General features: G+C 33.3%; 1 protein-coding gene across 7 annotated transcripts in view; it reads right to left on the reverse strand.

Annotated features, from left to right (window-relative positions):
* Positions 1-22,867, reverse strand: part of BLTP1 (bridge-like lipid transfer protein family member 1) — a 232,472-nt gene that overhangs the window by 165,729 nt on the left and 43,876 nt on the right. For all 7 annotated transcript variants that reach the window (XM_074274114.1, XM_074274117.1, XM_074274118.1 and 4 more), the window contains 9 exons: positions 22,571-22,649; positions 19,161-19,252; positions 17,248-17,365; positions 8,279-8,434; positions 7,763-7,860; positions 5,329-5,507; positions 5,070-5,176; positions 3,034-3,242; positions 461-688 (listed from right to left, as the gene is read on the reverse strand). In XM_074274114.1, the coding sequence (XP_074130215.1) occupies positions 461-688; positions 3,034-3,242; positions 5,070-5,176; positions 5,329-5,507; positions 7,763-7,860; positions 8,279-8,434; positions 17,248-17,365; positions 19,161-19,252; positions 22,571-22,649 (1,266 nt within the window). The remainder of the gene's footprint in view (positions 1-460; positions 689-3,033; positions 3,243-5,069; positions 5,177-5,328; positions 5,508-7,762; positions 7,861-8,278; positions 8,435-17,247; positions 17,366-19,160; positions 19,253-22,570; positions 22,650-22,867) is intronic.

Below are 22,867 nucleotides of genomic sequence, written 5' to 3' on the forward strand. Positions count from 1 at the left end.
GACAAAATGAAACAGAAATATTGGCATGTACATAAATAATTCCTACTAAATTACAAAAACTATTAATGTTTCAGAAGTAATGTTTTCTTCCTCAACTGTGACATTATATTTTAGTTCCAATTGTTATGATTTTTATCAATCTATATCTTAAAAAATAGTTCTTTATTTATATAATTTTTCCCCATTAGAGTGTTATCAAGTTCCTATAGGATGGGGTTCATGTCTTATTTATCTTACCTTTGTGCCCCCCAAAAGCATACAGTAAATAATATACACCAAAAGAAAACATACTTACTAAAGTAATCCTGTAGTTTATAAAAAGCAAAAAGGAAACTTTTTAACTAATACATGAAGAATGTTTTTTTATTGCCACAAATTGTGGCAATATATGTGATACATAAAACTCAGTTTTTATAATTTAAAGTACACATTGGAAATACTACCATTTCATGTGACTTACAACAGGAAGGCGTCCATGAACCTTATATAAGTTCACAAGCACAGTAATGTCCCAAGGACGCAAGGTAAGAGGATGGACTGGTTTAGTTGAAGTCTCATTTTCTTTTTTGTCATGTTCCATTCCAACAGCAGTCCAGCCAGAACTGGATGAGGTTGAGAGTGATAGGACAGGACTTGAAATAACTTCTTCAAAGTCCATATACATGTCATCTTCTCCAAAGTAATTCTCCTATGGAAAAGAAAGAAATGTAACTCTGGTTTTCATAATATTTTCAATGAAGGAACTAATGTGATCATAAGACAGCTGTTTTTTATCTGAGTACATTTTAAAATTTGTAACCAACAAACAATAGATACCAGAATATCTTGTATCCCTTCAATCAAGTGATAATAAAGAAATGGAATGTTAGAGAAAATCATTTAAGAAAATCAGCCAATTTCATTCTATTTGTAGTAGATACCTTGAATGTACATAAAAGTTTATTCTTGTGGTTTTCTAAAGATGAGAAAGAAATAAACACATGTATCTAAATACTTAGTGAAACTTTTTTAATCATCTTTTTTGGGTAATATCATTAGTAATTTTTTTTTCTGTTCTATTGGTGCTTTCTCCTATTCGCAGAAGTACTTATTTTTAAAAATAACAATTGGCTAAATTCTATAGCATGTCTAATTTTATAGGAACTCATAATAAATCATTAGTAGGAAAGAAATATTTTGAAATTATCTGATCAAAAGAAATCTTTAAATTTCATGTCTTCATGAGTTTTTCTTACAGTTCAAATTCAAATACAGTTTATATTCTATAAAGTATTTCAAAGTCTATAATAATATCCATTTTTGCCACTCAACCAATCCTTACTAAATTATCTAACACAGAGATAGCTTCTGTCAAACTCCTACAGGAACTGTGAGTGGCCAACACAACAAAGAACATTCTTTAGTCTTTTATATAATGTGTCAATGAAGGATCTTTAAAAATAATTTCAAAATCAAGAAATGTTATAAGTAATTCATTCACTGCCTTTCTTCTTAAATTTGTAAACAAAATATACTTTTAAAATTAGAGTTTACTTAAATAAACAAGTTTACTGGTATAATCTGGAACTACATAGAAATTCCCTTTGAAACCACTGATTAGGGAAAAGTAAGAATCAGACAAGTTTTTTCTATACATTGTCAAGGAAGATTGAATACTGAAGGACCTAATTTTCCATATCTTAATCCTTCCACATTTTTTCATGGGAAATTTATAGAATGTAGATTGCTATAAGCAAAACTTTAAGGAATATTAAGCAAAAACACCATCTGCCAAATGCAATAAGATAAAAATTATCATTACTTATACTAGTTCTAATTTGCATGCTGATCTTGCTTTAAAATAAATTTCCAAACAAGTCCTAAGAATCATTTCCTTACAGAGGCTGAAAATGTTTTCATTTGCTTAAGCTTTGGTTCATCTGAATTCCCTGAACTGCTGAGTTGCTTAAGATGCTGGAGAGATAACATTCTGTAATAGACTGAAAATTGGCCTCAGAGTCAGGGAGACCTGTGTTCATATTCTGTTTCTTGATATATATGGGGCAAAGTGGCTAACAACTCAGTGCTCCGAACTGTATGCTAAGCATACAGATATGCTAAGCTGCATGCAGACAATTCAGTCTGAATTGTTAAGAGACAAATTCCTATATCAATGAAATCAGAGATTTGAGCTATATCGCTCTCCGAAAGACATGTGCATTATTTCCCCATTACTGACAACTAATTGTCTAGAAATAAGTTAATCTTCATGTGTTTTTACATCTCTATTGTTCTAGACATGATCATATACTTCTCTAATGGAAGTAACTAGCATAAACACAGTAAGACTGAAGGAATCTACATGCTGTGCCCAGAAAAGGAAATGAGATCATCAGCAAAAGGTAAATCAAGAAACCAGCAATATCTGGTATCCCTGACATGTAAGATGAAAATTCTTAAGAACTCCCTGTCCAGTTTATATATTAAAAATGTAAAATTAAAAATCCTATTGATATGTAAATGCTATCAGTTCTTTTATAGTCAAAAAAGCTTGCGCTAAAAATGACTTTTTAAAACAAAGGCATACATGGTTGGACAACAGGGTCAATCAGTCCCTATTAAAATATCCTCCCATTAATAAGAATCTGCTTATTCAATGTCTGAAAATCTGTATACCTAACGACATAAAAACATCTTTGCAATAAGATATTTTCATTAGGGCAGCTAGGTGGCACAGTGGATAGAGCACCAGCCCTGAAGTCAGGAGGACCTGAGTTCAAATCTGGTCTCAGACACTTACTAGCTGTGTGACTCTGGGCAAGTTGCTTAATCCCATTGCCTCAGCAAAAAAAAAAGAAAAAAAGAAAAGATATTTTCATTAAATTTACTTACAAGTCTTGTCAAAGCATTCTATAAATTATCAAAAAAAAAAAAAAAAAAACCAAAAAAACTAGTAATTTTTAAGTGGTTGGGAATAGAAAACAATTGTTTTCAACTTTTAATCACATTTTAATACTTCACCTACTATTTTGAAAGTACATCTTTTAACCTTACCTTTATAGACAGAAAGGCATTCAACAGAGGTCCATACAAGGTTATCTGAGAATCTGGAGAGAGTTCCATTTCTACATGAAGTTTATCAGGTGGAAGTTCTGATGGATCAATAGGTGGGCGTGAAGAGGTTGTAGGAGAAGAAACAACTCTGTCTGATGCTTTCTGAGACGGTCTTAGTACTGATAACATATTTTCTTCCATTTCTGACACTTCACAACAAACAAAAAATTAATTTAAACAATAAAAAATGCATGCTGACTTCATCAAAACAGATACTGAAAATGCTAAAAACAATTTTACAACTAAGGTTAGCAACTATATCAGTTGAAATTCTCAAGAAAGTAAAACAATACAAAAGAATTAAAGAAGTTCGCTGTAGTATTTTAATTGACCATTCAAAAATGTATTCAAAAATATTATAGTCAGCTTTAAAATGTGAGGGAAAAAAATACTTGTGCACAAATCATAGACAATAAAAGTTAGAAGTCCCTTACTATGCAAAATTTATCACAAAAGGCTATTCAAATACATGACATTAATGTTATCATGAATGTAAAAGTGAGGGATTTCTGATTTGCTCACCACAAAAATAACTTAAATTTAACCTAGCTTAGCTATTTTAAGGTGAATTTTGTGAATAAATTGCAGAACATACTTGCAAACAGTATCATAATGTCATGAAAAAACTGCTTTATGTTACTAAGGCAAGAACTTTATATGTAAAAGGTATTCACAGAAATCTAATGGGAAGAGATTCAAGATTTAAATGTTATAGGAGCATCTTGCATGTTATATGTGTGTTAAATAAATGTATGTTCTATTACACAGGAATAACCAACACTTTATAATATGTATTTCATTTAAAATTTAGACATCTCCAAAAAAGTTACAGACCTTTACATTAGACAGATAAATTATTATGAACAAATTCTCCTAATACAATAAAGAATTTGGCAATATAATTTATAATCATATTAAAATCCTCTGCAAAGATTTTATACTTGCTTTAAGCAACAAGAGCATAAATATTTTCTTTTGCTTCATCTTCATATTAGGCCTCCTGAATTAGAGAAGTACTTTAAATTAAAAGTACTTTCTGGGGGCCTCTTCCATTCCTTCTCTATACTCTTTCTCTCGCTGGTGATAATAGCAGTTCTACCAGATTATTCCTAAATGCAGGCTCCAATTCCACATCTCCAAATGTTTATTCAATTTCATCCAAAACAGAATTCATTATATTTCCCCAAAAACCCATCCACTCCCCTTCCAGTTACCCAGGTTTGTAACCCTGGCATTATCCTCAACTCTGCCTTGTCCCTTCACCCTACACTTCTACCTCTATCCAAACCAGTCCCTTCTCTCTATTTGTAGACAGGCCCTAATCAACTCTTGTTGGTAATGTTGCAATAAGCTCCTAATTGTTCCCTGCCTTAACCTTGCTCCTACCCCAATCCCATCCTCCATAAAGGTTCCTGATTCCAGATCTGATCATATCATTTTCCTACTCTATTTAACAAAAATCCCTATGGTTCCTTTCTGTCTGCATGACCAAATGGACACTTTTCTGGGTAGCTTTTAAAGTCCTTCATATCTTGGTCGCAACTTAGCATTCTAATCTCATTAAATATCACTCCTCTCCTTTCTTGAACACTAGCTTTGACCTCTTTGCTGATCTCATGTACAAAATATCCCAATTCCAAGCTCTCACTAGCATGCATGGATCACACTCTTCTCTCACTTCCATCACTAAGAATATCCTATTCTCTTCAAAGCATTGCTCACAAGTCAACTTCTACATGAAGCCTTTCCTGATGCCCCATGATTAGAGCTCTCCTTCCTCTGAATCTATCATGGAGACAGATTTATATGCAAGTTTTCTCCTGATATAGGGTATGCATTGAGCACAGAAAGAGAGTAAGAATTTAATAAATATCTGATGAGGGATTGTTTATTTTGTATTATTCTTTTGGCTTTTTAGGAAAATAACCAAGAAACATCAAAAGGCTTAAAAATAAGGCACATGTAAAAATACATACATGATTGCTTTAACTGTTCATCTGCCTTCTGAGGATAAATTGGATGCCAAGTGTAGTCAATGGTAAGCATCACACTGGGGACAGTCCAGCATTCAACCCAGCCAGTCCTATTCAAAGTAAAGAAATCATTTTCTAATTCATTAAAATGCATATTGACAGAATATTACCCTGTGCTTTTCACCATCACCATCATTCTCATTGCAATTACCTTGCCTCCAAAGGAGAGGAAGGCACAACTAAAATGTTCTCATAGACTCACTTTTCTTGGGTGATGTTTCGCCATTTTGGTTTCACTGTTTTCTGGCCACTCTGACACTCAGCAGGAATACAAGAATCAGGAGTCATTTTATTTGGGTGACAATTTTTCACCAACAAGAATAATGAATATTTACTAGGGTGGCAATCTGGTAGAAACAAATGAAGATCAACATCTTCTCCCTAAATTAACATTTTAAAATTAGTTACCAGAAAAAAAGTCAAACTGCCAAACTGAAATATGAAATAAATTTTAAGGACATCATGATTCAAAAACTCCCCTATACATAAGAGAAACTATAAAAATAAATCTTCAAGATTTCTAAATGCTTCAATTTTGAAGCTCATTAAAAGAAAAAAAAAAAAAAAAAAAAAAAAAAAAGCTAAGAGATTTGGAGAGAACTCCTCTTCTCCCTTTACATCTATCTCAAAGCCTCTATACGTAAGATGACATATGCCCCACCCTTAACCCCTCCCTTCCCCAATGCTTTCTTCCTTTAGTTCAGTCATTCATGATGAAGTAGTCAGCTCCTTTATGTTACTTTCATCCTCTGCCTCTTTTTAGCAGATTGCCTCTCAATAATGTAACATTTCTCCTTATGTAGTAATGCCTTCCTTCAGCCAATAAAGATGACCAAGTCTCCCTTAACTTAGGGGAAAAAAAAATCTAACTAGGTGGTCTGAAATAGCCACCTGTTTTCATAATCACACTCTCAAAAAAGATGCCTAGGTATACATGTTGCTTCCCAATTTTCTTCTATCATTTCTTTCTCAACTTTTAGTCAATCTCAGAACTCAGCTGCTGTCTCTAAAGTTATGGATGACCTTAGACTCTACAGGTCTATTATACTATGAGCTCCTTGGGTGCAGAACCTGGTTTTTGTTTTTCTTTGTATGCCCAGCCCTCAGCACACAGGAGATGCATAATAAATGCTTGTTGTTGTTAATCTCCTCATTCCCAATTCCACAGCTTTTTCTCACCTCTCCATAGTATTTGACACTGATGATTATCTTCTCCTTCTGAATACTCTCCTGGATACTGGATAAGTTTTAAAGACACAGCTTTGTCTTAGCTCTCCTCCTTTTCTGACTTTTTTTTTTTTCATTTTATTTTGCTGATTAATTATCCATTTCACACTTTTTAACTTTAGCTATCCCCAAAGACTCTGTCTTGGGCCCTTAACTATTCCCTCTTCACATTCATTTGGTGATTTCATCAATTCCTATTTTAAGTGTCATATAGCTTCAGGTAAGTAAATCTAGTATCTAATATCCAGCTCTAGTCTCTATTTAGAACTTTAGTTATGCACCTGCAATTGCCTAATCACATTGGATACCTCACAAGTACATCAAAACTCACTATGTCCAACACAACTCATTTTCCTTCTCTCCAAATGTCACCCTCACTTGAACATCTTCATTTCTGTAGAAAGCACTACCGCTTCCAATCACCCTGGTTTGTAATCTCATCATTGTTCTTGACTCTTCCTTATCCTTTATCTAATCACGTCCAATCCTTTGCTAAATCCTATTACTTCTCCCTCTACATTCTCTCTCCCATCTGTCTCCTCTTCTCTTATAGTTGATAAGCACACTTTAGGCTCTCATTACCCCTGCCTCAATTCTATACTCTCTTCAAGTCATTTATTATAAAACCACCAAAGTGATATTCCAATAAGACAATTCTGACTAGGGCACTGCCTTTCTCAAACTCCTCTGGTTCTTTAATACCTCTAGGATCAAATAAGAAGTTTTTCTGTGTAATTAAGTTCTGAAAGTCCATATCTCAGCCCCAATCTCATTATACATTAGGCTCCTTTCCACATTCTACACTCTACCTAAATTGATCTTCTTTCTAGTCGTCCTACAGAACTCTTCGTATCCCACCTTGGAGCATTTGAACTAGCTATTCCATATGCCCAGAATGCATTTTCACCTCACCTTGACCTTTCAGAAGCCCTTGTTTCCTTAAAAACTCTGCTTTAACTTCACATTCTACATGATTCCAGATGCTAATGTCCTCTCCTAATCTAACATTACCACTTTACCTCACTTTACCAACAAGGAATTTGGAGTTCAGAAGACTTTACAAGTGTTAAGTAATTTAGTAAGTGGAAAAAGATAAAAATTGAAGCATCATAAACAAATAACAAAAACAAGGCTAGTGCACAAGTTATAAACTGTTACCTTGAAGAAGATAAATGAAGAAGACTAAAATAACAACTCATTTTCATATTAAGGTTTACCAAGGCCTTTCCTGAAACCCCCCCGCAATGAGGGAGACAGTGAGGCAAGTTAATTCCCCCATTTCATAAGGAAGAAAACTGACATTCAGAAGTGACAGAACCATAGCTCAAATGCTACTTTTTGAATTTAAGACCCATGGGCACCTACTCTGCCAGGTGAGGCTGAACAACAGAAAGGTGAGTAATACATACCCTTAAAGTGAATCTGGTATTGCAAGTAGTTGGAACAAAGTCAGTAAAAGGCAAAGAAAAATCAAGATTTAATGTTTCTCCACAGGCTGCAAGATAAACTACAAGAGAAAAGAATTTCTTTTAAAATTTAATTCAACATTGTTCTATTAAAAACCTTTCTAATACAAATCATCAATAAAACTTAAAAAAAAAATAGTTTAATTCGGGGACTGTTAGGTACTTTAATGGACAGAGCACCAGCCATGAAGTCAGGAAGACCTGATTTCAAATCTGGCCTCAGATACTTGATACTTCCTAGCTGTGTGACACTGGGCAAGTCACTTAACCCCAACTGCCTCAGGGGAAAAAAAAAAAAAAAAGTCTGTTTAATTCAACAAAAACTGAAACAGTTATAATAGAAAATGAAAAAAAAAAAATTAATCCTAGTACACATGAAATAAAGATCAAGACAAATTTTCCTTGCAGAATTGTTCTTAATGGAATAACTACTTAAATTATATTTTTAAAAATTCTCACCATTTTCTTGTTGTTTGGTAGAACAGTCAATCCAGTTGTGCTGATTTGCCGCCCAAATCATTTCAAATTGATGAAACATAACTTTAAAATTCCATGTATATGGAACAAATGAAAAAATATCAGGGGCACTATCACTAGACCAGTCTTGAATTAAATCTAGAATGATTTTTAAAAAGGAAAGATTATTTAAGATTCAGACAAAAAAATAAGATTCACACAAATAAAAGAATTTTCTAGAAAAAATGTCTTCAGTTTTAGATATTTAAATAATTAACATAAAAAGCCTAAATGTTTCCATATCTTTACCTCTTTAAAATGAGTCTCCCCTATCTAGAACCCATTTTCTAGTAAGACAATAATTTTTTTTAAAGGGAGTTTTGTTATTGATTGAGGAAACAGAAAAATTGTCAATTAACTTTGGAATATAATATCTTTAATAAAGAAGTTATATAACCTCACATTACATTCCAAATATTCTTCTCAAAGATATAATTGCTATATCTATATGCAAATACATGTTAAAAGAATATTACAAAGCATACTCAGGAAAGTAAAAATAAATAGGTGTTAATTTGACTTTAAAAAAATAAAAAGTTCTATGATATAATCAAATTGCAATAATCCAAGAAAGCCAAAAGAGTCTACCACATAAAAATAAATGATGACTGTAATTATCAAAAGATTTTTAAGACTTTTTAAAAGTCTTAAGATTTTTAAAAGATTTTTAAGTTTTGTAGTAGTAGAAAGAATGCTGGAATGACGAGGAAGAAAAGATATATGTTTATCTGTGAGACATCTGACTCTGAGTCTCAGTTTCCTCCTATGTAACATAGGCAAAACACTAACAATATCTGCTGGGAGGAAAGTGCTTTCCAAATCAATTTCTATGAACACTTCTATTATTTACTTTTCCTTTAAACAAGAAATGCAATTTCCCTTATTTCTGAATACAGAAACAATAAAAAAAATTTAAATATGAAAATGTTTCCTTGATTACTATTCTTAAAGTAATTAAAAAGATATTGTAGACGTATTTAAATTTAATTCTAACTGATACAATAAGAATTTAATTTATAATTTAATCACAATGATTTATAAAAACTAATCAGCTATAGCTAGAATATAGGATAAACCATCCTCTCTTCCCATTTTCTATATGGAAGAACTCTTTGACATAAATTATTACAGACTCTAAAGATGTGTTCAGATGTGTTCCTTCTCTACACCAAGGCTAACCCCTCAATATGTACTTCAGCTTCTATTTCCTCATCTCCTCGCCAGAAGACTGCTTAAACAATCATCCATACATTCCAAATTTTCTCTCTCCTGATCTACTGATTCCTTCCCTACTGGCTACAAACCCATCCAGATTTCTGTGAACCTTAACACAGCTCACTAGATTTAACCATCCCCTAAAATGATCCCTCTTCCCTTTTTCAGCCTAACTACTATAAAAAAAGATTTCACTTGTTTCTATTTCTCTTTTCTAAAAACCTACTACTATCTGGCTAACCAAATCATCAATCAACTAAAACTGCCTTCTCCAAAGTTACCAACAATTAATTGAAAAATCTCTATCCTCATCCTATTCTTGACCTCTGCAATTTTTCACTTTACTGATCACCACCCTCTTTTCCTGTATATTCTAAGTTTTTGTGATGTTGTTCATAACTGATTTATTATGCCACAGTTTTCAGTTTCCATAATTATCCTGGCCCAGTCCTGATTCAGTTTCCTTGCTTCACTAAGGTTACTTGTGCAAAACTTCCCTTCCCTCTTTATCAGAATATTTGGTAAGGATAAAAGATCTTATGTTTTAGAATATCAGAATGCCTCTCCCCATCCCAACCTATCAGAATGTCAGATACCGTCTTATCAAGATGCCTCTCCCCATGTCTGGAGTGCCTCCCCCTGATTATGTCTCATCTCCAGTGGCTCATAGCACCCTATCAGAGTACCGTTCCTGCTCTCAGCAACCTAAATCCGCCCCCTCCTCATATATATATATATATATGTATATATATATATATATGTCTTTGAGAACTCTCATTGTTTGCTGATTTCTTGGAGAAGATAGTTCTCATTCAGCCTGGGAACAAACCATGGATCCAGTTGATCCCAGTATATTCATTAGGAATACCTGGTCAGTAGTAGTCTTTCTCTGTTTTTGTTCTCCTTGGTCTAAATATGAAAACCATATTTCTGTCACTGAAGGAATACGACAGGACTCCTCTTTTACCTTTTCCCCCAAATAGTAATGCAATTAATTGTTCTTTAAGTGTTTGATAGTATTTACCTGTAAATCCATCTGGTCCTAGGGATTTTCTCCTTGGGGGGCTTGTTTATGACTTGTTCAATTAATTTTTTAAATGAGAGGATTATTTAAGTATTCTTTTTCCTCTTTTAATCTAGGCAATTTATATTTTATAAATATTAATTTATTTCATTTAGGTTGCTGATTTTTATTAGCATATACTTGGGTAAAACAGCTCCTAATAATTACTTTAAAATCATCTTCATTAGTTGTGCTTTGGTTTTCTGCTTTCTTTTTAAGACTCAAATTAGCCAATAGTATGTCTATGTTACTAGTTTTTCATAAAACAGCTACTAGTTTTATTAACAAAATTCAGTGTTTTTATTTCAATTTTATTAATCTTTCCTGTGCTTTTCAGAATTTCTATTTTTGTATTTAATTTGAATTTTTAATTTGTTCTTTGTCCAATGTTTGCTTGTTTTGTTTTTAAGTTGCATGCTCAATTCATTGATCTGTTCCTTATCTACTGATGGAAACAATTAGAAAAAAAATTTCCCCTAAATTGCTGTGGCTGTATCCCCCACATTTTGGTATTATTGCTAACAATCTCTTTAATGAAATTACTTTTCTATTTGTTCTTTTACCCACTCATTCTTCAGGATTAGATTATTTAGTTTACAATTAATTTTTAATTCATACTTCCAAGATCCTTTACTGAATGTAATTTTATTGTACCACAGTACCAAAAGGGTATATTTGATATTAATTTTTCATGCCTTAGTTTTAATACAAAGTCAATTTTTGTGAACATGCTACTCAGAGAGAAAGAAAGGAAGAAAGGAAGAAAGGAAGAAAGGAAGAAAGGAAGAAAGGAAGAAAGGAAGAAAGGAAGAAAGGAAGAAAGGAAGAAAGGAAGAAAGGAAGAAAGGAAGAAAGGAAGAAAGGAAGAAAGAAAGAAAGGAAGAAAGAAAGAAAGGAAGAAAGGAAGAAAGAAAGAAAGGAAGAAAGAAAGAAAGGAAGAAAGAAAGAAAGAAAGAAAGAAAGAAAGAAAGAAAGAAAGAAAGAAAGAAAGAAAGAAAGAAAGAAAGAAAGAAAGAAAGAAAGAAAGAAAGAAAGAAAGAAAGAAAGAAAGAAAGAAAGAAAGAAAGAAAGAAAGAAAGAAAGAAAGAAAGAAAGAAAGAAATGTTTAAAACTTCAGCCGAAAAATAAAAAATAATAGATTCTACTCTAGTTATTTAATTCTGTGTAATAGATTCTACTCTAGTTATTTAATTCTGTGTAAGTCTTTCTGCTTCAAGTGTGTTTTCTTGTAAACAACATTTTTTGGTTTCTAATCTATTGTGCTATTCACTGCCATTTTATAGGTTGAGATCATGCCTTCACATTGCTTTTTTTTCCTTCTGAGGTCATCCCAATATAAAAGACTCAAATTCAAGACCTCTAAGTAGACTTCTTATAACTATCGTAATAAAGATAAAGTTCTTAGGAGTTACATGTATCATCTTCCCACTTGGGAGTATAGCAGTTTGAACTTTATTAAAGTTTCTTGTGATAGCTCATGTTCATCTTTTTATGCTTCTCTTTAGTTATGTGTTTCAATGTTAAATATTCTATTTAGCTATGATCTTTTCATTCAGAAGGCTTGAAAATTCTCTTTCAGGAACATATCCACTTTTTTCTCTGAAGTAGTATGATCAGTTTTGGTGAGAAGGTTATTCTTGATTATAATACTAGATCCTTTACCTTCTGGAATATCATATTCTAAGCCCTCTACTCCTAAATCTTGTGTGATTCTGTTTGGTTCAATGGTATTTGAATACTTTCTCCCTTAACATGGGAGTTCTGAAATTTTTCAATAAAATTTCTCGGAGTTTTCTTTTTTACATCTCTTTCAGGAACTGAATACTGGTTTCTTTCAATTTCTATTTTGCCCTCTGATTCTAAGATATTTGGGCAATAGTTCTTTTTAATTCTTGAAATAAGATGTCTAAGCTCTTTTTATGATCATGTCTTAAGAGGTACTCTAATAATTCTTAAATGATCTCTCCTGAATCTATATTCTGTCAGTTGTTTTTTCCTATGAGATGTTTCATATTTTCTTCAATTCTTTTTCACCCTTTAGACTTTTCATGGAGTCATTAGCTTTCCTTGAACAAATGGAAATTCTAAGTATTATGGGTTATTTCCTTAAGTGTTATGATTCTCTTAATAAGCTGTTAATTTTTTTTCATAATTTTCCTGCATTGCCCTCATTTCTTTTCCCAATTTTTGCGTGAAATGTTTAGCCTGATCTAACTTTTATGTCCTGAAACTTTCTCAATTAGATCTGGAAGCCTTCTAAGTTTTTGGTGTTTCTAAGGTGGTATGACCTGAGGAGAATTCTGGCACTCTAAACCTTATGCAGGAAATATCTTTACAACTCCAATTGTTACTCGTTGATCTAGAACTGTGCCTCAAAACTAGGTCACATTCAATAATAGGGCTTCAAAATGGCACCTGGTCAAAAGCCTAGTATTAGTACAGGAGGCCCTGTGAATCTCTTCCTGATATCACTTTTTTTCACCATGATTCCCACCTGTCTCCACAACCACTGTCTGCAGAACTCTCTGTCCTCCTAAGCTGCTATAAGATGGAAAAATTACAAAATTGTAATGTTTTGTTGGTTATTCTGCTCAGAATTTAGTTTGACATGCTTTTTTAATGTTGTTTAAAGGGATGTATTGTAAGAATTAGGCAAAAATATTCACTTTACTCCCCTTGTCCTGTAGACTTATTAATGTCAACATATTCAAAACAGAACTCATTATTTCTTCCCTAAAATATACCCCTCTCAAAAACTTCCCTATTTATGTTCAGGAAACCATCATCTTTCCAGGCTTCCAAGTTTACAAACTCAATGCTGTCCACTACCCCTCATTCTCATCGACAATCAAATTACCTGCCAAATCTTGACATGTCTATCTTCAAAATTCAAGATAAGATCCTCATCATGTCCAACCTACACAATTGCAAAAGACTAATAGCCTCTATGCTTCAAGAATCTCCCATCAAGTCCACCCTTGTTTTTGTTAGCTAAGTGGTACTATATATACAGAGTTGGATGTGGAATCAAGAAGAACTGAGTTTTAAATCCTGTCCCAGGCAATTAATAGTTGGGTATTTTAATTAATTGTGAAACTTAAAGCACTATATATAAATGGTAGTTATCATTATTACAATTCTTCTCACAATTACCAAAGAAATATTCCTAAAATATTAACTCTTATCTTGTCATTTCCGTATTTAATACATCCCAATTTCCTCTAAGACAAACTATAAACTCCTAGTTATCATTTAAAATGCTTTTCAACCATATTCTTACTATTCTTCATACACAGCACTATACCTCCCATCTTCTTGTCTTTACATTGTCCATCTATATTCCCATAATATGCTCTCTCTTTACCTGCCTTGTTCCTACAAGATTCATCTCACATATTAATTTCTATATGAAGCTTTTTCTAATGTCCCTTCACCTCTGATGCTACTGCTGTCTTTCCAAAATTACCTTCTAACTCTTCTGTATATTCCTCTTTATGCATGTGCCAAACTAGATTGTGGCTCTTCTAAGACAGGGATGGGGAACATTTTTTCTGTCAAGGGCCACTTGGATATTTATAACATTATTTCCGGCCATACAAAATTATCAACTTAGAGAAATCAAGTAGCAGGAAAGTTGTTGTACCTAGCTTTTAAATCATCATGACCTGCAGTTGATTATATAAATGATTTAGAGGCTCCTCACCCTAGTTTTAGAACAAGGACAATTTCATTTCTACTTTTGCATTCCTAGTCCCGGATCACATAGTCTGTCACTTAATAGTCCACTGCAATGCAGAAGAATAGTCAAAGAAGGGCAAGATTTTTCACAAATACAAGTCATATAATTGTACAACAAGTCTTCAGGATAAATGGGAGATTTAATAGAATGCCATATCAAGTCAGCTACTGTACTGTTTACAGTGACATAAAAACTAGAACCTAAAAGCAAAATCAATGAGAGTAAGTAGTTGGTTTTCTATTGGAATAATAGAATTCAGTCTAAATTTCAACTTCAAATATGGTAAGAATCTGGTTTTTCAAAAAAAAAGAAAAAGAAAAAGAAAAAGAAAAAAGCTCATGAAAATGAAATAAATACTTGGAAACCAGAAATCTAGGGTGGAGGGAGGAAGAAACTAAAAGACTGTTAATCCTGTTAATCCTGCAGAGAGGATAAAGGACTGAAGATTCATAAACATGAAGATCAACTATGTTTATGAAGGTTAAATTAATGGTAAAAAGGCAATAGTTACCAGACCTCTTCATGGATTTTAAAAAAGGAATTGATCCTCCAAGCCAAAAGTCCCAGAATTTTTCTAGACATTGTCCCCTGTACTTGAGGACAGTTCTAGTGGGACAAGAGAAGGTTTCAGCACCTTCCCACCTTCAGCCACTCTTATTCTAATATTCCTCTCCTAATCCCCCTGCCTGCATGAATTCCAATCCCAACCCCAGCAAGATCATAATACTTTAGGGAAATCAATGAAATGAAAGAAAGCACTTAAAAATTGCGTGACGAATTCAGTTGAATTGCTACAAGATAGAACAACATTGCTGAAGATTTATATAGTTACTGCTATTTCCAAAGCTGTTTAAACAAAGTCTGCTTGATGACAAAGAATTAACTCTGTCTTAAAATGACAGCTATTTTCTTTCCAGCCTATTTACAGCAACAAATTTGATGCTTAATGAAAAATTACAATGGGTTATTAAATAATCATTTTACTAATTCAAGCCCAATTGTCATATCCCAACTTTTATCTTTTTGGAAATACTCACTATTCATTCAGTTAGGTATATAAGCATGAACTCTGCTATATTTTTACACAAAGGGGATGATTTAAAATTAAAATCTAAAGATGAACTGTAATCTTTTCTTGATAACTCAACTTATACTATATGGAGAGCATTAACAAGTATAATAATGACTATTTCCCTGATAAAGACCTTTTCCTTCAAATGAAAAAGTATAAATTTCAAAGTAGAAACTACAAAGATTTGATTTTTATTTCTTCTTAATCAAAATCAAATAAATTTTGTATATTTTATATTATATTCAGGTGATTAACCATTTATTTTATAAGTAAAATCCTAATGTACAATGGCTGTATTCTATTCCTCCTCCCCTGCAGACCTGCTTCATTCTTTTGACCTTATTAATGACTCTTCCCACTTTGGCACACCTCAATCATCTGGTACCCTCCACTACCTCCCATGCTAAATTTAAGCTATATACAATTTTATAAAGTTTATTGACTTGATATTAGTGAAACCATTAGGACAGATAATTTTCCTAAGAAGAAAAAGTACACCGATACACAAATAGATGAAGAATGAACCTAGATTAGCCCCAATAAACCAAACAAATAAGCAAAACAGTTTACTGGCTTTCAGACCTAATAAAACTTGGGCTTTCTTAACAAACTGTGGTGAAGTATTATCCAAGTTCAAAGTATTCTTACATTTCAATATAATTCTAAGATTATAAATTTGCATCCTGAAAAGTTCTACCTGATTTGAAAAAAAGTTTTTGCTTTAGACAACTTCTCTAACAGAATAGAATAAATTAAAGAAATATTCTTATTTTATGTTTTTTTTTTTTTTAAATACTATGGTACTATGTTCATGCGAAATGAAAATCTTTATAATATGCCTGGAAAAGTTAAAATATTTTTTCCCAAAAAGAATCAATTCAATTATTCAAGTTAAAGGGACTCACACAATCAAATATAAAATCAGATAATCCAAATCCAAATCTTTTACTTAGATTTAGATTGTATTTTGTTTTCTGACATTTAAGCTTGGAGTTCACATTCTATAATACATTGGATTAAATTCATAAAGACTCCTACTGAATACTTCAGCTAATGATAATAGAATGGCCCAGCTTTACCTATCTGGATACCAGTACTTCGCTTCCATTGTAACCTGCTAGCACCCCTTCTTTGCTACCAGGACTCAAGGATTCATTACTAGGGAAAATCATCATCACCTTTCAAGATTGCATCCGTTCTGGGACTCCTCCTCATTGCCACCTTCTGTCTCCATGATTGGAGCATGGAATCATGGACTCCAAAACTTTCCTTTAAGGAGGTTGTCCAGATTAGTTATCTCCTCATTTCTCACTTGGCTGCATTATTTCAGGAGTTATCTGACTTTTCCACTATGCCCTCATTTAGCAGCATCCTTTAGTGTGTTGTCTAACCGCATTAGACTTTAGCTCCTTGAGAACAGAGACTGTTTTACTTTTTTCTGCATTTGTATCATCAGTACATAGTAAGCATTTAAGAAATGTTTACTGAATGATACAGAATACCACTGGAAACTGGGAAGTCCCTTTTACTGCCCTCTCCATAAAGGAGATGCACACATTATTTCTCCTATTGAAATAATGTATCAACTAAAGTTAAACTGTTGTTCTTATTTTGAACTTCTTTCATTTCTTTTTCTTCATTCTTTTCCTTCACTTAAGGAAGAGAACTCTCTTAGACTTTCTTTTTGGGATAAAAGCAATAAATAAAAGCAAAAGAAAACAAAGTATAATGATTAGTGCCAGAAAATATACTATGCCAAACAAAATTTGTTAAATGAAAACATGTTTATTTGTTCATATTTGATTCTAAGACAAATAAATTACCTGTAAAGAAGTTTTTCTGAGCAAAGATGAAGTGATAGGTTGCTTTATAAACTTCAAGCTCACACTGCCATGTCTGGGGCATATTCCATATTCGAGGATAACTGGCATTGACATGAAACTGTGAACAAAATAAGGACTTAAAATGTGACAATGTGTAAACAGCATCAGGAATGAAGAGTCAATCATGTATAATGGTGAGTAATTAAAACTTATTTTCCTGCTGAGCTAAACAGAAGGCACCTCTAGTGCTTTAGGCTTCTGTGGCTGAAGTTCAATGTTTTCTCTCTGCTTTATTTAGGGAACTTACTAATTCTAAATTATTAATTTCTAATACTGAGTCATATTGTACTCAAAAAACATGGAGACTAAGCTATGACATTTAATAAATACAAAGGGTGGCCAGCTGGAGAGATGGATGAAGCTCTCAGCTTCGTCCACAAGCCTACTCCCCGCTCCAGGACAGATGAAGAAAGAGTAAACCTTTCAGAACAATAAATGTCTGGCATGTCAGGATCCTTAGGATCCCGCTTGACATTGTCACAGTGGCTATAAATCTTCCCCTGTGCCTCACAGCACACTAAGTTAACTGCCAAAGAATGATAACCAGAAAGGACAAAAAGGCTGCATCCCCCAAGAAGGTGAGGGTCTGCTCTGTAACAGCACCATCTGTTCACAAGAGCTGCCAATTATGGTTACAAGATATATTTATAATATGCCCAACTCCAAATGTTTGGCTTCCAGCCTTGTTATTATTTGATCACGAGATATAACTAAGCATCACAAAATTCTTAATACTTTTATGTAATAGCATCTTGTTCTGTGCAAGTAGCATTTTAATTATGTAGTGATATTTTTTCCAGAATTTGCACGAATTAAGTCTCTCACAAAGGTTTTTATAAAGCAAACAACCCCCCCACATTATTCATTTTTTAACCATAAAAAATAATAAAGAATTTCCTTAAAAAAAAAAAAAAAAAAAAAAAAAAGATAATGTCATTATCACATTAGTTTAGTCTTCTGGTCACATAAATTAACAACTTAAATCCTTAAAAGCAAAAAACAAAACATTAATTAATTAATAATCTTCAATCCAATAATCAACAAACTTCAACAATCTGCTGCAGTGAGAATATTCATGACTGAACTAGTACAGAGGGATTTTATTTCTTCTACCTAGAAAGATAATAGTTGGACCTAAGGGTGCATTGATGGATACTGGCATTCTAGAAACACTCTTTAGATCTGGAAGTAAATTCTTAAAGCTCTATCTCCCCATCCAAAATAACTTTTCCATGTGGACTCTGGGACATCCCCCTAGTGAGACAGTTTTCACTGGTGCATTTAAGGCCTCCATTTTGGGACCAGGCCCAGGATCCAGACTAACCAAGCTTTATTACCCTTCAAATTTTTGATTCTCTAAATTTTGATATTATTTCTTCTTCCACTTCAACTGCCCTGCTTCCTACCAAGCTTTTCATCTCCCTTCTATGTACTATCTTACCCCATTAGAATGTAACTACCTTGAAAGTAGGAACTATCTTTCTCTTTGGCTTGTATTCCCATGTTGAGTGCTAACTGTTTAGTACAGAGCTTGATAAATAGTAAGCCCTTAATGAATAATTACTGCCTTCTTCCTTTGACTTATACAAGATAGTCTCAATCAGAGAGTCTTAATCTGAGGTCTAGAAACTTCCTTTTAAAAAAAAGATTTTGGTAACTATGTCAATACAAATGGTTTCCTCTGTAATTCTATGTATTTTATTTTATGCATTTAAAAACATTATTCATTTAAGGGAAGGGAAGGGGTCCACAGACGTCACCAGATTGTCAATGACACGTGGTTAGATACCTGGCTGTAAAGCAAATTCTGTATAGCAAATGTGTAAGTACACTGTCATGTACTATGGACTTACTGCTAACATTTCTGCTTCTAAAAGAGTCCGGTATTGCATACTGCTGGTAGCATCAACATGTAAAAGTTGTCCTTTAATTGCAGGGGTATAACCTATTAGATGGAAGAAAATAATTAATAAGAATTCAAACTGTTCTTTACCAGTATTACTTTAGTTTACTACACTAGAAAGCATCAACCGAGGGATATCAGGACTGTTCAAAGACAAGTTAATCTGTTGCCTTACTTTGCTGTATCTTCATCCAAGTCATGCCTCTCAACCCAGGTGTCATCTAAGTCTATTCCTGACTCTCTCCATTTCCCCCTCCATGTTATCTCACTTGGTTATCTATCTCATCATCATCATCTATGAGTTCTACTATTCTCTTTGCAAATGTATTGCCAGATACACATATAAGGTCCTGATCTTTCTAGTCATGCATCAACAACTACTACTAAGGTACTCAAAACTAGGCCTCCCAAAACAGAACTCCTCATCTAACATGAAAATTTAGTTGTATCAATGACTACATCTTATGTATATTTCTTAACCAATGTAAAAGGCCCTAAAAGTAGGAACCATTTCAAAGAAAAACCCAACTTTAAAAATAGAATTTGCCACTTTTTCGGGCTAGATTAAAAAAACTGGACTATAACACAAAAATTAAGAACACCAGATTCCATTTTCTTAACAAAGTGAAATTTTATTATTATTTTTTCTTTCTATAAATGCAATAAGAGGTAAAAAGAGGCAAAAAAAGGGCAGAGATTTTCTGAAAGTCAGCCAAGTTTAATTTTAAAATTATGTAAACTTCAGATATATAATTAATATGGACTTCAAATATATAAAAACCAGGAAGTAACATTACCTTAGACAAAATTAAAGCCAATTTAGACATTCCTTAGTATAAAACAGAATACAACGTAAAAAAGATGTTCTAATGGCCTGAAACTTGGGCTTCCTCAAGTGTACAACTTACCAAAAAAGATAAATCTGGCTTAAAATTTTAGCATACATAAAATGAATTATTAAGAAAACATAATTATGTTTAGGAATTCTTAAATGCTTGTTCATTATTATCAAATACTGTTTACAACTCTTCACTAACTTACTTCTTAAGATCCTCTCACTAAATTTAAAATCCTGGAATTACTAAGTTTTGAAAATTAATACAATTCTGCTAGGTACTCATGGTCTTCAATTCCATTGACAAAGCCTTTAGTAGGTGCAAGGTCATGTACTAGGTTCTAGAGAGAGAGAAAACAACGAAAAACTATGCCTGCCTAATCACAAGGAGCTTACATCCATGATGTGGGAACATCTCATGCATAGATTAGACAATTTAAAACACTTAGCTGTAATCTCTAATAGTGAGATTCAAAGGATTCTTGTGGCAGAAAGTGTTAAAGAGGAAGCATGTTCTGGGCATGGAGGGATACATGTGGATTCAAGATGGCAAACCACGAAGACTGAGTAAGAGGAAGAAGGCTGGATTGGGTGGAATTGGAAATGGGTGAAGTTATGAACACAAGATACGTCTAGAGCCAACCAATGAAAGAGGTTAAATACCAAGGAAAGGAAGTTGTAATTAATCTCAAAGGCAATAAAGGGGCCATCCTTGATCAGGGAACAAATAATATAACAACCAATAATATCCTCCCCCCAGTGTTTGAAGAATATTATTTTTTGGCAAATCTAGGGCATCTAGACTGGAAAGAGATAAGTCAAGAAATGATAAATTCAATGAGGAGGCTGATGCCACAATTCAGGTGACAAGCCATGGTCCAGAAAGGAAAGGAAAGATCAGAAGGAAGAGCTGCTGCTAAAGTGAAAAAACCAGAGTTGATAACTGGAAGGAAGGAAGAAAGTAAAGAATGAAAAACAAAGGCTAGGAATGTCAATAACTTCCTAGGTCAATAGTGTTCTCACTCTAAATTGGAAGTTTAGAGGAAGCTCAGGCTTTAGGGATAAAGATAATCGAGTTCTATTTTAGACAAACAGAATCAGAAATATTTACAGGAAAGTAGAACTATGCCTGTGCAAAATATGCAGCGATGTAGGGCTAGAACCCAAAAGACAGATGAGGATTAGATAGACAGTTCCGAGAATTATCTGTATAGAGACAATAACTGAATCTATGAAAGGTGATGAAATCATAAAGAAGTTATATAGAAAGAGAAAACTGCTAAGGACAGAGCTTTAAGAAAACCCATGGTTAGGATAATAATCCAACTAAAAAGGAACATTCAAGTAGAACAAGGCAGAGTCACAAAAACCAAGGAAAGTCTATCCAGAAGAAGGAGGTAATCAATTAAGGCCAAAATAGTTAATGTTAAAATAATATTGTCTGAAGTGGAGACAAGATGGCAGAATAAAGGCAGAAACTCATCAAATTCTCCCCAAATCTCTCTTTAAATAATATTTTAAAGTGTCAGAACACATAAAAAGATGGAATTGAACAATTTTCCAGTCAAAGACAACTTAGAAGGTCAGTAGGAAAGGTTTGTGACACCAGAATGGGAGCCCAGCATACAATCCCAACGCAAACCATACCAGCACAGTACTGGCCTGGCCCCAGCCCCAATCCCAACCCAGACACCTGCAAATCCAGAACTAGGGACTTTAAATCTAGGGTCTACGGACTTTGAATCAGGAGTAACACTGGTAGTATCTAGACGTCTAAGTCCAGAGACACCAAAGACAATTTGGAAAGTCAGAAGGAAAGATTTGTCAATAGGGTGAGAGCACCTTGGTAAATCAGCAAACCAGGAGCAGACATGGACAGAGATGATAGTAGCAGCTTCCCGAGGTGTCAACTCATAGGAAGTCTCTTTACTAGCACTAAGAAAGGTGTCTGTTGTTTTAGCACACTAGATCTCACAGCTACAGTGGAACCAGGACATCTCTAACTTTCCAGGCAGAAAAGAGTACTTCTGGTCAGGTCCCTAAAAGGATTTCTGAAAGCAGCTACACAAAACCTCTAAAGCTTGGGACAATGCACCCTCTATCCTGAAAACAGAGCCCTACTATAACAAAGAGTTAAAAGCCAAGAAATAGGCTGAAAAAATGAACAAATAACAGAAAAAGATTCTGACCACAGCAAGTTACTATGGTATGGTACGGTATAAGGAAGATGAAAACATGCACTCAGAAGAAGATAACAAAGTCAAAGCTCTTACATCCAAAGCCTCCAAGAAAAATCAGAATTGGTCTCAGGCCATAGAAGAACTTAAAATCAAGTTAGAGAAAGAAAGATAAAATTAGGAAGAGAATTCCAAGTGGTACAAAAGGAAATGTAAAATAACTGTGTCAAAACACTAATATTAAAATATGTTAAAGGCCTAAATGAAAATTCATTTGATGAACATTCTATAGCAAAAATTACTTTACTATTTGTACATTATTTAAAAGATAATAAAATCTCAGCTTACCATTTTCTCCTACTATCATAGGAATGTTGATTTCTAAATATGACCCAGCTCCTACATTTACATGCACAGCATTCGTTTCCTACCAAAAAAGGAGGGTGGGTGAATAAAACATTATTTATAACAAAGTCTTGAGTTTTAAAAATTTAGTATCATATAAGAAAGTAAATATGTGAATAATTATTTTTTAAGTGAAAATAATGACCTGTTGAAAAGTATCAAAAATGCAAGATGGAAAAATGAAAATTTATAATAAATCTATGAGAAATTTTGGGAAAAATGAAGAGTAGTAGAGTGCCC

The sequence above is a fragment of the Sminthopsis crassicaudata genome, chromosome 6 (genome assembly GCF_048593235.1).
Source record: "Sminthopsis crassicaudata isolate SCR6 chromosome 6, ASM4859323v1, whole genome shotgun sequence".
NCBI classification, from domain to species: Eukaryota; Metazoa; Chordata; class Mammalia; order Dasyuromorphia; family Dasyuridae; genus Sminthopsis; species Sminthopsis crassicaudata.